This window comes from Mustela nivalis, assembly GCF_964662115.1.
Source record: "Mustela nivalis genome assembly, chromosome: 17".
NCBI classification, from domain to species: Eukaryota; Metazoa; Chordata; class Mammalia; order Carnivora; family Mustelidae; genus Mustela; species Mustela nivalis.
The window spans coordinates 39,048,782-39,070,141 of NC_139036.1; the positions used below are offsets into that span (position 1 = coordinate 39,048,782).

At 44.3% G+C, this 21,360-nt stretch overlaps 1 protein-coding gene across 1 annotated transcript in view; it reads left to right on the forward strand.

Annotated features, from left to right (window-relative positions):
* SKAP1 (src kinase associated phosphoprotein 1) overlaps positions 1–21,360 on the forward strand; it is a 277,591-nt gene that overhangs the window by 236,959 nt on the left and 19,272 nt on the right. The window contains exons 9-11 of the mRNA XM_082704834.1: positions 654–845; positions 8,982–9,032; positions 17,458–17,558. Of these exons, the coding sequence (XP_082560960.1) occupies positions 654–845; positions 8,982–9,032; positions 17,458–17,558 (344 nt within the window). The remainder of the gene's footprint in view (positions 1–653; positions 846–8,981; positions 9,033–17,457; positions 17,559–21,360) is intronic.

Consider the following 21,360-nt stretch of genomic DNA (forward strand, 5'->3'; position numbering starts at 1 on the left):
ATGACCCACTTTGAGGTCCGCCAGACTGCATGGTTGCAAAAGGACATGGTAACCACACACCTCGGCCGTTCCATGTGGTCTCGCACGACTGTTAAATTTTTCTGAATCTCACTTTCTCTTCCTGGTCCACTCTTGACCGTTTTTCTCTTTACAAACAAACTTGTCCAACATTCTGCAGTGAGACTATGCGAGGGACGAGCTTCTGACAACTCGGCTACCCTCCGGGAGCCACCATCACTCCCTGGGCTCTGTGCAGCCTGGGGAGCCACAGGCCATCCCTCGCCCTTCCTCTACGTAGCAAACAGTGCACTGTGCACTGGCATCTCCTCTTCTGGACTTATCCTTGTCCCTTTGCCTCATGTGCTCGTTCGCACCCTCCTACTTTGCTGAGCTGCTTCATCCTGATCAAGTTTTATTGCAAGGAAGGATTTATGTTGATGGTTTAAACCTGACACAGTGCTAGTCTGGCCTTTTCTGTAAATTTCCTGGCACCAAGGCTCACATTAGAAATAACAGCACTTAACCTAGCGTTTCATTTTCTTTTGACATATTTTATTCTCATCCCTCCTCCTCCTTCTCCCTCTTTCCTTCCCTGCCTTATTCTTTCCTTTTTTCTCCTCATGTTGATACATTTCTCATCTCTACCCTGGCAGATCTGAGCTCCTTAACCATTCCGTGTGAAGAGGAGGAGGAAGAGGAGGAAGAGGAAGAGACGTATGATGATATTGATGGTTTCGATGCCCCAAATTCTGGTTCCCAGTGCAGACCTGTCATCTTGCCTGGGAGTGCAGGGCTAAAAGAGCCCACAAAGGAGAGAGAAGAAGATATTTATGAAGTCTTACCAGGTGAGGAATGTTATCTTCTGATTATCTTCTATTAGTTTCAGAAATCCTTGACCTGGTGGAAGAATGTAAGTTTAAAACCTCGAGAGGAAGCCAGATCTCTGAAGAAGAGAACACGGGGAAACTTACATGGAGGTTCTGAAATTCCCAGTACAAAAGTTCTCCCTTGCTCTGGGAGCAAGATGAAGTGATCAGAGCGTGTCTTTCACCTTTGTCATATGAAGTAACTTATTATCTATATTGACAAAGTGGAAGAATCAAGGCTACTCGTGTTGGCCTTCACAGGTTTACTCTGGATCTCAAGGTGGGTCATCAGAACTCTCCAGTTTCAACTTCTTTTCTGTGTAAATGTGAGAGTGATATAAAGTCGCCTCAAATGATGAAGGTTGTGAAAAGCCTAAAGGAATACAAGTAGGTGCTGAGAAATCTTGTCAGTAACCCAAGACCCTGACAGAGCACAATTCCTCAGTACCCAGTTCAGACGTGCCACAAATGTCATCGCCTCTGTCACACATGCGCCCGTTTCCTCTGCCCGCCATTACAGCAGGCCCATGTACAGATTTCCCTTCCTCCAGGGGCTTGATAACTGGCAGCTCAAAAAAATGTAGAGTCATCACTGCCTCCGCATAGCCCCTTCTTGCGGGAACAACAGCAGCTGTTGAACAGCGCAGAGCACAGTGGGGGTCAGACTGTGGAAAACCGAAGCCTGAGCCTTTTAATTGGGAGGTAGTTAGACCACAGGAACGCTGAATCTTCAAGTCCATTCAGAAAGATCGCTCCTGTGGAAATCTGCCAGGAGTTCAGTGCTCTGCTGAGAAATTCGAGTTAAGCCAGAATTTATAGCAATTTAAACCTGGATCCCAGATGAACTTAGGAACTAAGGTGAACCTAACATTCAGGCCCCTAAAGACAGGACTGGCTGCTTAAAAGCCGGGTCAGTGAGCAACTTGCATTTCAAGGCTTTTTAAGATGAGGGTCCAACCCTGTCAATGCTGCAGTTGTCTTTCCCTTTGGGGGGAGTGGTGGAGGGGGAGAGCCACATCATTGCTTCCTAAGCCAAGGAGCCAGGCTGCCGGCCCCCTGTCTCCTTCTTGCTGAGGACCTCGCCCACCTCCCCTCACACCCGGGAGAGCCTGCTTCTTCTCCTAGCACTCCCAGCCTCTGCCAGTCCCGACTTCCCGAGCCTTTTTGTTGTGTTTTATTATGCAAATGATATCTTGGTTGAGGTCGAGCCATTTCTTGTGTCTGAAGTTAAAAAAAAAATGATAATTTCCTCAGCAAGTCATCGTCGTTAATGAAGTTTTACAAAAACAGATACAACCAAAGGAAAATAAAATTTCACAGGTGATAAATTTTTCCAATTTCCCTGGCAGAATTCGATAGGATTGTTAAATTAAGAGTGAAGGTGTCTGTTAGAAAGCAACGAGCAGTGATGGGTAATTTTATAGAGTGGAAAATTGAATCAAATTGCTACATTAAAACACAGCTCCTCTGAGAATCTTCCCTTTCACAGTCTGCTCCATTGCAACAGCAGGGTGCAGAAATGGATCTAATTCACAACACTCCCTAAAAGGAGATGTACTCCCCAACTTGGCCAGAATCTTCTTAGGGAGCTCACATTCCACTCAGTCCCATCTAAGGGGGATGGGGGGAGATATCCAGGCGACCCTCCACTTTGGGTTACAGCTGTGGAAGAGCGCTCTGGGAAAGCCTCACTGAACCACTCAGCCCTCTGGGGAGCAAAGAAGGGCCTTTCCATGCGCCAGGTTTTGTTCTTGGAGGAACCAGAGAGGAGGGGGCTGTTGCTCAGAGCCAAGAGCAAAGGAGCCTCAGGAAATAAGATGAGTTTGAGACCATCACCTTACCCCAGATGATGGGTCAGAATGCAGGATTGGGTTCTCAATAACCATCTTTCCTTTGCTCCCTCAACTCCTACCCTCGGCCATCCCGGGACGGCCAAAGGTCCCAGGACATGCCTCCGAACTTCGCACCAGTTCAGATTATCCGAGTGGACTCTGAAGGTATGGACACCGACCTGCTTTCCCGAGGAAAGCCACTTCACCTATACTCACAGCAGCTGTCCCCTGAAAGTGGGGAAGGCCATACTGCAGGAGAGCAGGAGTCTCTTTCTTTAGGCTAAGGAACCTGCAGCTAACTAGCTTATATGTTTCCAAAGGACAGTGCTGCTCCCTGCGAACATGTTCTTTCCTGAAAAGAACCACCAATCCATCACAGTTTTGAGAGACAGCATTGGAGCTGGGTTGTATTGGCATTTAATGATGATAAGAATATTTCAGCCCCGAGTCTCCATTCTCCAGCTTCCCAGCGATGCCACCCAGCTTCTGGAATCTTCTATTCACTATACATGTGCCACAGTACCAGCCCTGGAGGAACCGAAAGGGAATGTGAGGGCAGCTGACATTGCCTACCTCTGCTGCTGTCTCACCAGATCTCCCGAGCAGCAGCACAGGTCCTGCAGATGAAAGTGCTGGCCCTGAGTCAGAACGGACCTGCTCGGCCACCTGCTAGCTGTGAGACCTTGAGCAAGTGATTTGCCCTCTGTGTGTGTCTGATTTTTTTCCCACCTGTCCAATGGGGATAACAGTAGTTCTTGTCGTAGAGGGATGGTGTGAGAAGCCTAGAACTGGAGCGTGTAAAGCACTTAGAACAGATACTCCAGCATACAATGAGTACTCAATAAATGCAGGCTGTTAGTAATTTGGTGGTGTTTAAATAGGAAGCGTTACCTCCTTGAAAAATTGAGGGATGGCTAGTTCCCCGCCTCCACCAACCAAACCTGAGACAGTCCAGTTGGACATTTCCAGCTCTATGTATGCAGCAGGGAAAATTGAAAATCCTGAGCAGATGGAACGTGGAGCGCACCTTCTGCTCAAGGCCGTGTTTACTGCAAGGACAGGTGCTGGGTGGAGGGATGGCCAACAGTAACGTTGAATTGTGCTAACACTGCATACCCATCAAAAGTCAAATGACTTGGGGTTTCAACACTTGTTTCATTAAAACAGGTAAATGTGCTTTGCAGAGAATACTTAGCCCTGATGGTTCCGCTACTCCTTCCTCTTTGGACTGGGGTCTACACAAGCTTCATGGTCTCTTTGGGAAGGCCATGTAAGTGAGATCTCCCTTCCAGAATAGAATATCACTGGTCTTCCTGGTACCCAGAAAAGTGCTTGTAACACATACCAAGTCAATACAAAAATGTTTTTTCCAGTCAAAATAATGTATGGGTCATCAAATTAAATACACTACTTCCCATTGATCATGGGATAATTAGCACTTGCTATGTGGCTGGCACTGTCCTTCCCATGAGGGAAAACCAGAGCGCTCGAGGTTTTCAGCCAAGACCACAAAAATGTTAGTCCTGGGTAATATGGTTTCAAGGTTGGTATCCAGTGGGATTTCTGAACAACCGTGTTGAGCATATGGGGGCCCTTGATTTTTAAGATCTCATTTGCAGTAGATTAAACTATAGGGAACTACCACAAAGAAATGCCAAGGCAATCTGCGGAAGATGGGAGGCTTTCCTGAGCTCTCTCTCACCCCTCCCTGGAAATTATTTTATAGGCTAGCACAGGCCCAGTTTTGTGATTCACTATTCCATAAAAGGACAACTTTTATCAGGTTTCACTTTGTCTGGGGCCTCAAAGCTGGAATCCAGCAAGGCGCCTGAGACCATTAAGGCTTTAACTGGGGCCTTGTCGCAGCTGCAGTGACAACCGGATCTGGCTGTGTCCTCCGGAGACATTTTGGGAGAGCAAACGGGAAGCGAGACAATGAGTTCTCCCCAGGAATTTCTGTGCGCATTCCGTTGCTGCCCACACTGCCCCGGAGGCTTATTACAGACCCAGAAACCAGATTGCCTTATAATAAAGCATATGACGGGGTGGTGGTTTTTGTTTTTGTTTTTTAAATTTGAGTCAAATGGAAACAAGCATTCTGTGGAATTATTCCCCCCCTTAACTGTTGCCCAGACCCACAGGAAGAAGAAATGACGAGAGTAGGTCCAAGGAAAGAAAAATACAGACACCAAAAACACAAAAGTTGATGAAGAAAGGGATTTTCAGTTTCACGGAAAAGCAACCCGAGCTTCCTGGCTCTTTCTGTCTCTCATTCCCACGCACCCTGGGCCCCGGCCACAAGGTGCTGTTTGGCCAGCGCCAGAGCCAGAATCGTGCTGGGGCTTTTTTCACCCAGAACCTCCTCCCTGAGCTCAGCCCGTGAAACCCTACGCCTTCCGCTCAATCCTGGCTCCTGAGTGACGCCCAACCAGACACGGGAGCGGAACCGAGCTCCGTTCCAGCCCTTCCAACGGTGACTTGCATTCAGGCCTTTCTCCTCCCATTAGTAGGTGCTCAATTATTATTTGTGAAATGAAATTCAGCGCATTCCAAGTGTTGCGGTTAGCACAAATTGGATTTAATATCGTGTACGTCAAGGCCCATGCCACAGAGAGAGGATGCAAATATTCTGAGGCAACAGTTGAGATTAAAAACTACACAACAGAGGATTAAGTGTGTTATTAGCATCTTGCTCGTATTTTCCGCGTTGTCTGAAGAGGGGCTGTAGGCTCCACAGATTTATGGCGTATCTGCGCCTGCTGTGGAGCGCCTTCCGTTTCCGCTTTCCCGCGTGCGGTCTCCTACTCCGAGTCTATCTGCATTTCTGTTGCATCTGTCACCAGAGCACCTTGACATCTGGTTGCACGTTGATACATGTGGCATTTTTTTTTTTAAGCTTCTGTCACCTTGCTTTGTTTGGGGGAAGTGATTTCCCTCTTTCGGATCCAGTCATTTTTTCCAGCGTTGTTCCCAGTCCAGCCGATGCCAGAGATGTCATGGGAAGCTGGCTCCTCTCCGTGCTTCCGCCATGGAGTCAGTGTCCTGTTCCTTTCAGCCTCTCATTAGTGTCCCTGACATTGTGCCAAGAGTGTTGATTGAAATCAACTCTCTGGATACTGAGGCTCATTTGTGATGCCCCGTGGTTCTCTCACATGTTCGCACAGCTCACAGAATCTTCCTCAACTGTTTTCCCAGTTGAGATGAGATATTTGGGAATCAAGTAGAGCATTTAATGTAATAAGTGGACAGTAATCTTTAGAGGTTAATTTGTTTAAAACCTATGTAAGGTTGGGGTCCCCTATGCCCTGTTAGGAGCGAGGACCATTATAATCTATTACTGTTTAAAGTTGAGCTAGCACATAAATTTTAATTCTCTCTTAAATGAAGATGTATTCCAGGAGGTGTAATGCTAAAATGCCTAATAATATTCTTATAAAGAAGTTCAACAAGCTCTTTAGCCTAAAGAAAAAAATTTTTTTTCAAAATAATCTCTTTAAATTGGAAGGTTCATTTCACAGATGAAAAAAGGAAGAGAGAGAGAGAGAGAAATCTAGCTGTTTAACCCGCCCTCTTTCTTGAGCAAAGAGACATTTCTTTCTGTTGTCACGTGATTGGTTTTCTCGACTTTGGAGTTTGAAAGATGCCAGTTTGATCTCATCGAAGGATCCGAGGTAGAGCGTCTGCCTCTCTGTATTGTGCTCTCTGCCGCTGGGAAGGTGCCGAGAGCCGCTGCCTTTCCCACCAGCTTGGAGAGCAGTGCCTTCATACCCTCCATGGTACCTCCGTACTCACACTTTCAAAGGCACAGCACCCAGCCTCTCACACCCGTAGCTAGGCTTCTTGACTTGAGCCCACTTTCAGCCACCCGGGAAGGTCAACGTCAGGTAGAACAGATGTGGGCATTAGAGCTTCCCTCTTCACATCCATCACGGAAGAGCTCAGTAATGGTGGTGAATGATATATAAGACCTATGGCCAGTGTTCTGCTTTCCTTCTAGGTGACTCCACAGGCGCAGTGGTAATCAGAGTATCTGGTCTGGAATTGAACAGCATAGAACAGATTTTTATTTTTCCCATTTTTGTACCATGCCTAAATTAAGTGCTGTTGCCTGAAAGGATAAAGGAATCAAGTTTAGTTTTTATTTTTATCATTGCAAATACATTTACATTCTCCTATTTTACAAATGCAAAGAGCAGGCAAGCCACTTTCAATAATTTATTTTAAAATCAATGCTAATGAGGTTATGTCTCGTCAGTGGCCGAGTTTTACAATAAAGTCTGATTTATTTAGAAAAGATCTTTGGTGTAGTTTCCCATCTAATGGTGGTGGGAAGGAGGTGGAGTCGCAGGCACAGTGACCCTCCAACTTCGGATCCAATTTGTAATTCACAGCGGAGATCTGACCCAATTTACATTGATTAGAATTGGGAGGAAGAGACATCTGTGCACAGACAGCAGAGGTAGAATAAACCGTCTCTGCAAAAGTGCCTAAGCACAGGAAATTGTTGGTCTTTGTGACTGAGTTGTTTGGTATCAGCAGAAGCGATGCTCCCTGTCCAAATTATTGGGTATCTCTAAAACCGAGGCCATACCAACTCTTCTTTTAGTGTTTTCAATCCTGTGAAATCCGTCCCATGTCAAAAAGGAGAAGCATCAGGACAGAGCAAGGAAGAAGTGGGCAAGTAACAGGAAGACAATGTGCAAAGAATGGTGTTTAACGTGATTTATTTCAGCAAGTCTATTTCCGATATTTGATTTCACTCCTCCATTATCTCACATCTTTATTCCTCATGGTGGGGGGTGGGGAGCACTACAGGTGGTAAGTAGGAACTGCTGTGCTGTGAGGCCATACATGAAGGTAAGAAGAGTTGAGATCTTTCCCCACAGACTCTTGTAAGGCAAATATATATTAGATATATGATATTTTTTTTAATCTGGGTGACATATGACTCATTTCCCCAGAATATCAATCCCTTAATTTTTATTTTTGCAGGAAAATTGTATCATTTTGTATGTGAAATCGATTAACAAAGTGTTAATGTTCTATAGTGCTCTAACATATGGTTGTGCTGTTTCTTCTTACTTATGAGCTCAGAGTTTACTTCCCCCATGCTGACATACCAGAATTCATATTCCTTTATAAAACTTACATTTAAAAAAAAAAAAAAAGGAACTGTCCCTAGGATATCTCCTCAAAAGTTTCATTTAGTGTCATAACGATGGGGAAACAAGCCAAGTGAGTGCCCCAAGACCCAGGAAGAGAAAGTAAATGTGGACCAAAAAACACTTAAGTATTCAATCCTCAGAATGTTGCTTATCATACCCCATTTATTGTGTATGTGGGGGAACGGGATGCACAGAAATTATGAAAAGTAGAACAACAACTATGTTTTTCTCATCTTACTCCACATATAAAATGGATTTTGATTCATATAAAATGGCTATGATTCTGGTACTCACGCTTTCTTTATAAAGGCTAAATTCCGACGTTATCCTGTAGTATGAAGTCTGAGACGAAACATGTTAATGAGGGTAAGAAACGGGCCAATCATGTTGTGACTTTGACCATCTAAACACTCGATTGGAGTTAGACAATAGCACTGACTTAGAACCCATTGTGTGCCTGCAGCAATTAATTAAAAGACCATTCCAACTGCCTTCAGGAGCTTACACTCTAATGAACAAGGCCGCCTGAATCACAACAGTAAGAAGATAACTACAACCCTCAAGTACTAGGAACATAAAATTACCTACATGACCAGCTTCTGCTACAGCTGAACAAAACTTGATACATTAAGGACTAATTAATCATGGAGGGTTTAAACACATGCTTAGAGACACACACACACACGTATACACCATAACTCTGGATGCTTACATAGACACAGGACATTTAGAAGAGAATTCTAGAAGGAAAGGAGAAATAGAGCTTGAAAGAAAGGATCACGATTCTAGGAATAGGTGCCTCAGTAAATAATCCAGTGGACTGAAAACTCCACAAGGGCAGGGACCTTGCCAGGCTTGTCCATCGTTGCATCTCCAGTTGCTAGTGTAGCGTCTTGAAGATAGTAAACGCTTGAAAACATTTATGAGTGAATGAATGGGGAGGGAAGCAGAGGGCCCATTTATGATGTGAGATGATTTAAGGAAAAAAAAAAAAAAAGAACAATTATTGATTGCCTTGAAAAGAGCATGATGAGCTCTGAGAAAAAAGACCCACCAGTATAAAGAACATGAGACCAGCAACCACTAATCGCTAATGCTGATCATGTTTATCCCCTCAGAGGAAGAGCGTGACCTAGAAGAGGATGAGAACGGCACTCCACGTAAAGGAGGTAAGAGAGCTTCCCCAAATATACAGGCACTGGGTAGGATGTTCGGGCTTCTGACTAGAGATGGCACCTTTCTTCAGACTACAAACATTACCGGGCTGACTAATTAAGAGGCTTCTGGTGTGTTGACCCCGAAAGCCCCAGAGAAGATGACGGGATAGGGAAATATCTCAACCTTCAGAGCAGCCACTCACCTTAATTAATGTTCCCAGAACCGCTAAGATTTATCCTAGAGAGGGTAGGAAACCAAACCAGATATTTATTTTTTCCTATCAGTATTTCCTAAATCAGTACAGTGAAAATAGAATTGCCTCATCTCTAAGAGATCAGAGGATTGAGAATGGAAAGAATGGAAATGTCTCCTCTCCGAGAGGCCCGGAGATTGCAAGTTCAGAGGGGAATGGAAATGTGTCAGATCTGAAAAGTGAACGTGGGGTGAAGGATAGAACTGCTCTGTGATGCTGACTTCTGATGGCCTGGTTTGATTCCAGGCACATTTGGAAATGAATATGTAACAGGTTTGTTGAATACAAGATTGCATCTTATTCATCCCAGACTGTTAGCCATGCTTCAGGCAGTTAGTGAACCTATCCTTTTCTAAGGTCAGATGCCCCTCCAAAGCCTCTTTAAGTGGACCAAGGACCTATTCCATCCTTGTCGGTGAAGGAATATGAATTGCATGGACCACCTCAAGGACATTCATCCCATCAGCAGAGCCTAAACTGTGGCTGATATAAATACTAGCTGATTTTTTTTTCTTAGAGATTCTATGAAAGTCTTAAGCCTAGGAGTTCATCCCAACCCTCCCTCCCCGGTCCCTCCCCATTCCCTTGGCCCTTCCTTTTCCCATTCTCCTCCTCTTCCCATCTTTTGCTGTTTCTTCTCTCTGTTCGACCTCAGCATGTCCCCCTACCCCTAAGGTTTGTGCTCTGTGGGAGGCGAATATCTAAGAGCTTTAGTGAAGGACCTAACTTCTTCAGTGCCCAACTCCTTCCAGGGAGAAGAGGCATCATCAGAAGTCAGGTGCCATAGCAGGAGAAAAAGAAAGAACTGGCACGAGTATTTTTCCAGGATTAGCATAGCTACCACCTCATAACAATGAGCCCATATAATGTAGTCCATCCTGAAACATATTTCTGCTGTTTCCTACTCACTGTGCAGAATTGCAACAGCAAATCTGTTTTCTGACCAAACTATGTCCCAACCAACTTCCATCACCAGTGCAGGAAAGAAACACTTCATATGAACAGCTTGAGTGGGGTAACTATAAACTTCCTGTGGCCAGCTTTATAGTAAATTCCATTCCGGAAGCAGCAGTCTCTGGCAAGAGTCTAAAATTCAGTTTCAGACTTCTCCCTCATCACATTTCTTCTTTCAGCCTTTCTTTCTAAGGTTCTATCTTGGGTGGGGGGAGGGTGGGGAGGGGAGATTTAATTCTTAAATGTTCCAACAGCTCTATTTCAAGTAAGTTAAAAAAAAAAAAAAAACCAACAACAACAAAAAAAAAACACCTTTTGTTCCTTATGTTTCCTGCCGCCAGAATAGGTGTTAAAGTATGATGAGCTCTAAATATGTTTCTATGGTTTATACTTCCCACCAGTTATAATGATTGGTGACTTAGTGATTAAAAAACAGAGGACTTTTTGCTCTCTCTGCAGAATCTGAGGCAGGAATTTTTATTATTTGTGTTTACTTATTTATTTATTGAATTTATACAGTGCCTTTTCTCCAAAGGAGCTATAGAAATGGCAACAAATATGGAGCACCCAAATGTCATCACTTACCTTTATAACTATAAAATAGACAGGTCCAAGGAAAGGGTAGGCAGGCCCTTGAAGGCATATAAAAGGGAACTCTAGGACAATGTGCTTTCTTATGGAACAGACAAACTACACAAGTTTGGTTCACTTCGTTTTTTTCTCAAGTGTCACGTGTCTTTGGCAGGGTTTGGGGTGGGGGGATTGAGGGGGCAGGAATATTCTCCTAGAAGATACTATGGCTAGCAGGGTTACCTTTTTTTAAGATTTTATGTATTTTTTTGACAGACAGAGATCACAAGTAGGCAGAGAGGCAGGCAGAGAGAGAGGGAGGGGGAGGCAGGCTCCCCGAGGAGCAGAGAGCTCGATGCGGACCCTGGGATCATGACTGCCTTTAAAATCCACATACTGATCTCCAGAACTCTTCCAGGGATCTTGTTCCCAGAAATGCTATGATCTCCCATGATAGAATTACTAACATTTCTAAAGCCCAGCTAGATCTTACCAGAAGGCGGTGGGGAGGAATTCAGTTTATCCTCATTGGGTGTTAATGACCCTGTAAGATGTAATTTCTTTTATTTTATTCTGTTACCTAGAAAATCTATCAGAGCCTTGTAGTATTGATTGTTCAATCTATAGCGAGCTCACTTTACAGCGTGACTGTTAGTAACAGGGTTATTTTAATGAGTGACTCTTCAACACCTCACATCCCCACTAAATCGCAGCCCATCAGCCTAACAGTCTAACACTAAGAGTCTTCCGTGATGAGAGCTTATCTCCCTTCCCTGTCATGAGAGGGCAACGTCCAGGTAACCGAAAGGAACACCCGTTCCGTGCTGTTTGTATGAAAACTCCTGGCCACTGGCTCAGGTCGGCCGTGTCGAATAAAAAGCGGGGCTGGAGGCACAGCTCATCCGTAGACACCCCAAATATCCGACCAGGGAAGATCTCCGAACTGGTTGTTTTCACTCTAAAACCGTGGGCAAACTCCACCAAAAAGGAGCGGAGCAGCGGTAATTTCTGCAGGACAGAAACGTGGGCACCAATGACTCCCTCCACCGAGGCTCCTCTCCATGGGTCAGCGCACACACCAGTGCAGCAATTCCACGAAAGAAACAGGGACACACAGAGGTTTTTGCAGCTCTTGCTTTTTGAAACCTGCTTCCCAAGACCAAACAGTTGGTGAGCATCCACCAGCTATAATTCTGGCCCCATTTTGGCTCCGCTCCTTCGGCAGAGCAGAGGAGACCGAGATCAGGATCTGTGAGTGTTCTCCATGTCAGGATCGTACTTAAAACCTTCAGGACCATAGGGGCACCTGGGTGGCTCAGTGGCTTAAGGCTCTGCCTTTGGCTCAGGTCATGGTCTCAGGGTCCTGGAATCGAGCCCCGGATCGGGCTCTCTGCTCAGGGGGAGCCTGCTTCGCCCTCTCTGTCTGCCTGCCTCTCTGCCTACTTGTGATCTCTGTCTGTCTATCAAATAAATAAATAAAAATCTTTAAAAAAAAAAAAAAAACTTAAGGACCATGGAGATTTCAAAACTCAAAATTAAAGTGGAGTTTGGTGAATTTCGTTTCGGTTGTTGTTGTTGTTAAGATTTTATTTATTTATTTATTTATTTGACAGGGAGAAAGAGATCACAAGCAGGCAGACAGGCAGGCAGAGGGGGTGGGGGAAGCAGGCTCCCTGCTGAGCAGAGAGCCCAACGAGGGGCTCGATCCCAGGAACCTGAGACCATGACCTGAGCCGAAGGCAGAGGCTCAACCCACTGAGCCACCCAGGCACCCCTTGTTGGGTTTTTTTTGGTTTGTTTTTAAATATTTTATTTATTTATTTATTTGAGAGAGTGTGCATGAGCGTGGGGAAGGGGCAGAGGGAGAAGGAGAAACAGACTCCTCGATGAGCAGGGAGCCCCACTCAGGACTCGATCCCAGGACCCTGAGATCGTACACCCGAGCTGAAGACAGACACAACTAACTGAGCCACCCAGACGTCCTGGCAAGTTTCTTTATGCCTTTCGTTCTGAAATAGTAAGCTATCAGGCTGGGTCTGTCTTGATAGACTGAACATGGTGGACTTCTCCGGCCTGGCCAAGTCCCTTCCAGTGGGTCACTGCCATGGCCTTCTGTGTCCACTTCTCACCTATCCATGGTCTAGCAAGGACTGGCTTTCTCCATCTTCTCATTCTGTCTCTCTTTTTCATAATTTGTTAAGTAGTTGCTCCCAGAACTGGGCCTCATTAGCACAGCCCTTTTGCTCATCAAGTAAATGTAAACAACATGCTGACCTGCCTTTGAGCCTCTTTTCCTTGGTCATAGCTTGAATTCCGGAGCTACACAGCATCTCCCCAGCAAAAATCCAAGGTGACATACGAAGGCTGGAAGGAACCCAGTCAAGTTCTGTTGGCCCCAAGGAGGAAGACAGGCAGAAAGGTGTCCTGGTCCTTTTTACCTTAGAACTCTCCACGTCATGGAGGCTTATTTTCAAATTATGACCCTGTCAACAGTAGTACAACCTGGCCTTCGTTACAGGAGAAGTGACTCTTACTGGTTATAAAGAACTTGCTGGGGACGCCTGGGTGGCTCAGTTGGTTAAGCAGCTGCCTTAGGCTCAGGTCATGATCCCAGCGTCATGGGATCTAGTCCTACAACGGGCTCCTTGCTCCGCAGGGAGCCTGCTTCTCCCTCTGACTCTGCCTTCCACTCTGTCTGCCTGTGCTTGCTCTCACTCTCTCTCTGATAAATAAATAAAATCTTAAAAAAAAAAAAAAAAGAAAAGAACTTGCTGTGCAATGGCAAATGCTTTGCAATAAATACCTAGAGAAGAGAGAAAAACAATGTATTTTTATAAACTTAGACTGTTGCTATTCTTCCTATGACATTTTGTTTGCTGGGAGCTTGGCTTCTCTTATATGAGATAAAGAAAATAAGATGTTGCCCCCCCCTTTTTTTTCCTCTAGAAAAAGTCCTCCTCAGCTCTGCTAGCAATTTAAATGCAGTGATCATACCATTAGCTTCTCTATCATTGTAATTGTTGTTAATTGTTATAACTGTTTTAGTTATTAGTGGTGTCATTATTGCTCTAGGTCCTCTGTCTGTTTTATGCTGAATATATTAGTGCTTTGCTTTTGAATTACCAGGCTTTATTTAGTGCAAAGTTACGGTTTTTTTGGAGAGACATTGAGAAATGCTGGCATTAAGCTTTATTCTTTTGTTTTTCATTCCAAATGGACAGACTGGAAAAAAAATAATTAGATGGAATAATGTCCTCAAAATGAGAATGAGGATGCTTTGAATTAATTAAATGGTCAGAATGCTGCACGATGTCTGATCTCAGACTGCTGCTAGAGTCGTGTAGACCTAAAGGAACCTCCATCCAGTCCACAGAGGAAATACTCTCTTGGGCTCCCAATTCCTCACTGGTCTAAGGACATCAGTCTCCTCGGGCATTCCCTTGTTTATAGAGTGACCTGGGCAAATTTAGGGAGAAGCAGAACTGCCCCTGCAAACTTCCAGAACTTCAAGCTCTTCCAGAGACAAAAGATCAGGAATGAAGCCCTCTTCCACCTTACCTTATGCCCCCTCCCCCTTCACGATCTTTAAATAACACCGGATCTTAGTCAGGTGTTTATAACACCACCAAAGTTTCTGGGAAGCCTTCCATGAAGTTAGCTTCCCTGTTCTACACAGCACCCTCAACCTCCTCTTTGAAGACGTACCACGGTCTCGTAGATAAGTAAATATCGTCACGGCTCTGTTTCCCAGTGCCTCCCCCCACTGGACGGGAACCTGGAGAGCAGAGACCGTCTGTGGCCAAGGTGGAATTCCCAGCCTCCTGCACGGTCCCAGGCACTTAGTAAGCACTGTGGACATGTCCGCTGGCTGCTGAGGAGTGAATGTAGAGAAGTGTGCACTCACACACATAAATGCAAGTCACACCTATGTACAACAGGGAGTCTGCAATACCGGGTCCCATTTGGTCCAGCTAAGACGGTCCTCCTCACTGATTTCCCTGGTACGCGAATGCCTGTGTCTGGACAGCGAGTCTCCAGGTTTAACCCTTCGTTCTGCTTATTTTTTCAAAGCTGTACTTTCTAGTTCTAGCTCTGACAGTTCTGGGTCTTGGGCTCGTTAAACGAACAGCCAGATTCCTGAGCTCTATTTTCTTCTAGCCTTTAGCTTTTGAAGAACCAGAGGCATTTTCTGCAATTTTTCCTGTAAGGCTCTTGTTTTCTTCCTAGCGTCTTACTTTCCCTATGATCTATATTGCTTTTAGAATAGGTCTGTTTCCAAGTATTCTCCTCCGGTGTCTTATATGCCCAATATCAAGTCACTTTTTACATATATACCTGAAAAGTACTCATAATCTTAGGAGCATTTCCAGGCAAAAGGGGACTGGTAGCCCACAGTGACCATCTGCTAAACCAGACAAAGCCAAGACAATGTTGCTTAGTCTTCTTACCATTCAGAAATATCAAGTTGTGTTTTAAAAGTCTAGTTTTATAAAATTATTTTCTCTATAATATGTAAATGTGTAAGGACTATTGACATCAATATATTTTTCATTTCTGGGATGCCTGGGTGCCTCACTCAGTTAAGCATCTGTGTTCAGCTCAGGTCATGATCCCAGGTTCCTGGGATCCAACCCCTCGTTGGCCTCCTTGCTCAGCGGGGAGCCTGCTTCTCCCTCTGTCTGTTGCTCCCCCTGCTTGTGCTTTCTCTCTCTCGCTCTCTCTCTCAAATAAATAAATAAATAAATAACATCTTTAAAATATATGTATATATAGAGACACCTGGGTGGCTCAGTCAGTTAAGCGTCTGCTTTCAGCTCAGGTTATGATCCCAGGTCCTGGGTTCAAGTCCAGCACTGGGCTCCTTGCCTGCTCCCCCTGCCTGTGCTCTCTCTGACCAATAAATAAATAAAATCTTTAAATATACATATATACTTTTCATATATATATTATATTTTTTTCATTTCTAATTTTGTCAAAATCTTCATGTGATTAATCAACTCCATTATGACTAAAAATACATTAATATATCCTCTGGGAAAACTATTTTCACTCTTCAGGGACTGATATTTCCCTATTATTTCATGCCCTGGTGTCCCCCCAAATACATGCCTTGCCTTTCCAATAGTTAGCATTTTTCTCCCAATGTATTTTTCTTCCGAATACATCCTTAACTCTGTGGTTTCCAGCATGGTTGTCTTGTTTGCTGCCCTCTGTTGTTTATTGCATATACAAACAATTATCTTCATGAAAGAAAACACGCCTCATTTCTATATGGTTAACATGTTTACTTCTCTTTGCAACATCTAAGTCTTGATTAAATGGATCTGTCCCTCCTTGATTTTTGTGCACTTTAAGATTCCTACTAAAGTTCTTTTCTCCTGTGCCTTTTTTATTTGAATCGCTAATAGGTTAGGAACAAGTTTTTTAAAAAGCAAACATAGCAAGTGTGTCTGTCCACCCACACTGCCCACCTGCCTTCCCCTATCTATTCCCATCCTCGGTGACCAGCTCTATCGCACCTCATGAGAGGGTCAAACAAATTAAAGGAAGGGTAGAAACTGGTACAAATACAGTCCCCCAAAGTCATTTGAATTGTCATTAGAACCCAGGACTCCTGACTCCCAACAACAACATCTTTGGTAGGTGCTTTGCTGACCGTTCTCACCCATTAGCATCCTAAGGGACAGGGGCACGGCCACATCATCCCCGGTCCAGTGGACATCCGCTCTCCTGCCATTCAGATCCCCAGATCCTCTCCCACTTTGGGCTCTAGTGTTTAACCTTTCCGGGTAGAAGATCAATACAGATTCTTCACTGCTAAGAATCGATGGCTGTCCTGTGGCATCACTGCCATCTAGTCTTGCTGAGAAGCCCAGTAAATCTCTCCAGCTGCTTCGAAAGCTTGGTTTGTCGTCTTCAGTTGCTCTCATTTTTAATGCAGATCACTTTGGTTTCTGTCCCCCTGGGGGCTTGCAGATAAATCTTGGCAGGCATGTTCAGGGTCTACAAATGAGATGCTGGAAAAGGGCCAGCCCACCCAGAATTTAGTTATAATGGATGAGACACCCCCCTTGGTTCCACTTAAAGACTGGGCTGTTCGTAACCGTATTTATTGCGGGATTACCTCACCTAGTACCTGAGTGGGAAGTGCCCAGGATGAAGTTCCTGTGTGACAGAAGACATCAACACGTGAGAGACTGTGATGCAGACACAGCTGGCTGACTCAGCCTCTCAGTAAACAAGCCAAAGTCGGAGACTTACCTCATTTCTTCAAATGCATTTTGAAGAGAAACGCTGGATAGTTTAGATGCCCGGGATCAAGACTATCTATCAGGAAAGTCTCTGTCCTGCTTACATACAAACCAAGTAAAAAATTACCTGCCTGTTTTTCTTTTATTAATAAATGAAGGTATTTATCATATTATTGAATAACGTCTGACTAAGGGTAATCTGTAAATATCCAAGGTTAGTTAATGATCTCCTTTTCCCACAGTCCTTTGCTCACGTTGAGTGTTGGGCTGTTTCTCCTCCCAATGCCCCCGAATCCTAGGTTTCCTAGGGACAATGTTAGAACCCTGGTTTCCACTTGCAGCAAAAATGTGGGCTCCATGGAAAAAGACAGAGTCCTTTTAACTTTGATTTCTCCTCTCTTTGACCAGTGGACTATACCAATTATTACCAGGGCCTCTGGGATTGCCATGGTGACCAGCCAGACGAACTGTCCTTCCAAAGGGGTGACCTCATCCACATTCTGAGCAAGGTAAGGACATGGAGTGTGGGGCTTGGATCCAAAGTCAATTTTGGGGGGGGCACCTGGATGACTCAATCCGTTAAGCATCTGACTTTTGATTTTAGCTCAGGTCATGACCTTAAGGTTGTGAGATCGAACCCGACATCGGGCTCCACATAGTGTGTGGAGCCTGCTTAAGATCCTCTCTCTCCCTCTCTTCCTGCCCTCCCCCAAAAATTGATCTTTTCATTCTCAATGATGTAGTCACCATAAGAAAATTATTCCATGTCATACATTTCACTTGTGTGCATTACATGGCTCCCTCCCACATAAAGTAAATTCCCATTGATTTATAATTGTTAGGGAAAAGTTTAATTGAAAATTCACATTGAGGAGCTAATTTTCAAATTTCAAAAGGCAATAAAGTAGATATAACACTAAAACCACACCAATCAATTTATCCTTTTTAGGATCTTGCAGTGCTTAAAAGGTCATTATTTGGTACATAATTTATGACTGTATAATTCTCTTGAAAACATTCTGGCTTGGTAAACCACCTTCTTATGTCATTCACAGATAAATAAAACCGTAATAGAATTAGGATTAGTCAGTGCTAGTTAGCTCAGTTGGTTTGAGCAAGTGCTGATAAGGCCAAGATAGTGAATCCAACCCTATAAGAGCCAACTAACTGTATTCTCTTCCTCAGCCATAAAGTTAATCCCTAACCCCAACTAACCATCTCACAAATAGTGTCGTTGATTATAAAAGAATTGGGAAAAAAAATAAGAGGATAGATTATAGCAGATCTGTCACTAATGTGAAGATGATTCAGAACCCACAGACTACCATTGACGGGATCAGTGGTGTCATCCTTTGTAAAGAAAGAGTGTACATATTTTATATAGGGGGGCTAAGGAAACAGATTCTGTCCCTGAAGTAACTTACTAAAAAGATGTTTCTCTATGGGGTCAATCAATATCTACAAGCACATTTTTTGAAATTGGCACCATTTGCTCTTTAATTAATGAGTATGTGGATTCCATAAAGGCAATTTGAAAATCCATTGTGTTATTAACCCATCATTTGCCATTTATCTTTATTCTGTCTGTGCCAAGGGTTTGTCTCAATTCGAAAGATACCACAAGGTCCTTAGAAACAGATCAAAGCTGACTTAAGGCACCTTTCAGGGGTTGCAACAAGTCCCCTTGGAATGAGGACCAAATGCAGACCGAACCTTCTGCAAAAGAGTAGGAAGCCTTTAAGGCCCGTTGCCTGAGATCACAGTCTTCTAGTGATTTCTTCCAGAGTCCTAATTCTGCTCCATCCTAGTGCCATTCTGGTGCAGCTCCAATACACCAAGAATAAATTGAAAGCAAAGAAGGGAGTGGACATTGGCCTGATTGGTATTTCAAATGCCCGAAAGCAAGGTTTGCCTTGTAATAGAATTTGTGTACATTACCACGCTGGCATTACAGGGGTAATCGAGTTATCCACTCAGGTGTGACCAGGCCTCTGTTTGCCCAGAGCCTGCAGGTGAACAAATTAACTGTTTACATTGTCTGAGGTGCCTGCAGCAGGAGGGGTGGGGGTGGGGGGGAGAACAGAGCCAGACTGTCTGCTGGCCTTCTCTTCGGTCATGATTATTTTGTTTGTTTTGCATGTCTTTTGCCTTTGTTAATGGCTTCTCACTGGGGGTTCCTTTCCTCCATTTAGAAGGGGCTGTGTGGTGACTTGCCCTGCAGTACAGAGCTATCGGTGGGGACCATGACTGTTGTATTTTTAAGAGATACCAAAGAACATGGAGAGGCTTCCTCACCTGTCTTTTTTAACCAATCCCCGCTTCTCCGCCTCCCGTACTAAAAGCTAATATATCAAAGTTTGATTCAGGGAGAAATATCTTGCTGTTGTGCTTCTGTCTGGTTTCGTTCTCCACCGTTTGGAAGGTCTTCAGTCTATTTTTATCCTTTGCCGGGTAGTAGCACATTTCTTCCCCCAAAAGCTACAGCAGCTGCCTCCCTTCTGCACGCTGCGAATCCCTGCATGTCAGAGGAGGAAATGAGAAGCTGGAAGCTCAACAGGAGTTTCCCTCATAAAAGCTTCGTTCCAGTTAACGTTGGCTTGGGGAGCATTTCGGATTGGATTTACCTTTATTATATCACCTAACTCAATAACAGTCCTTGGACAGGAAGGAATCTTAAAAGGCCACCCAATCCATTCCCTCGCCTCGAAGAAGCACAAATGAAACAATTCAGACAGATAGAAAAAGGAGATGCCTCTACCATGAGCTGTTTGTCTGTTCCGACGTGCAGCAACTCCTAATCTCTGGAATTTTTTCTCACATGAATCCTAAATATATCCCGCTTTAGCCCCAACTGGCTTCCTTTGTTGCGGTCGATTATACGCCGCAGCCCGCCTCTCACATGTGGAGGAAAAGAACTGACCCAAGTGGAGGTTAGTCCAGAAAAACGGTATCCAAAAATCTCCATTTTACTTTTCTCTCTGGCTGGTAAAACCTTTGTCAGACAAGAAAGGCCCTCTGGGTTAGGAACCTGGAAAAGTCTATTTCCACCAATAGGAAATAGGTGGTTCACTGGGTGGTTCAGTGAGTTAAGTGTCCGCCTTTGGCTCAGGTCATGATCTTGGGGTCCTGGGATGGAGCCCCGCATTGGGCTCCATGCTTGGTGGAGAGTCTGCTTCTCCCTCTCCCTCTGCTCTTGTGCACGCTTTCTCTCTCACATATAGATAAATAAAATCTTAAAAAAAAAAAAAAAAGAAGAAGAAAAGAAATGCAAGGCAAGGTGTAACTGGGTGTGGCTCAGCTTACCTGGACAGCTTTACTTGTAAAATGAGGGAGTTGTGTTGGATAACCTCTAAGATCCCTTCCACCTCTAGCATTCCTGTTCTAAACATGATAAGATGAGTCACAAGTTCCAACCACAAAATTGCTAAAGAAATTCCACACAGGGCACCTGGGTGACTCAGTGGGTTAAGCCTCTGCCTTCAGCTCAGGTCATGATCTCAGGGTCCTGGATCAAGTCCCGCATCGGGCCTGCTTCCTCCTCTCTCTCTCTCTCTCTGCCTGCCTCTCTCCTTATGATCTCTCTCTGTCAAATAAATAAATAAATGCTTTTAAAAAAAAAGAAAAGAAATTCCACACAAAAATGTGTTTAATTATTTATTCAGATTAAACTAATTTAAACATTTCAATTATAAGCTCTTGTTTTGGGCCCTCATAAATGCCTCTGATTTCCCCCTCTCTTTTTGTATGATAAAAGAAATACTGGAGGGGACCAGGTTAAGAACAGGGAATGGCACCCAATGGGGAAGCTTGGTGGGGTCTGGGCTTTACTCTTGGGCTCCTGCCGCTCCCTGCTCTTTCTTAATGGTTGCTCCAATATGAGCCAACCTTGAATCCTAGAATCTTCAGGCCAGGAGAGTCTTTTAGGGCCTAGGGTCTTTGGGCAAGAATGATCCCAGAAAGAGAGCTTTTGTCTATTTTATTTTATTTTATTTTATTTTTTAGAGAGAACACAAATGGGGGGATAGGCTGAGAGGGTCAGGGAAGAGAGAATTCTAAGCAGGCTCCATGCCAGGTACAGAGCCCAACACAGGGCTCAGTCTCACGACTCAGAAAAACCAAGAGTCTGATACTTAACCAACTGAACCACCGAGGTGCCCCATTTGTCCTTTTTAAAGTAAAACTTCCAGAGAGGATGATTGGCTGGGCCAGAAAGATACACCCCAAAGATAACCAAATACCCATCATCTGGCCTATCCTTAAGGAAGCAGGTCAGTAACAGATGAGTTACTTACGTGACCCTGAGCAAAGGCA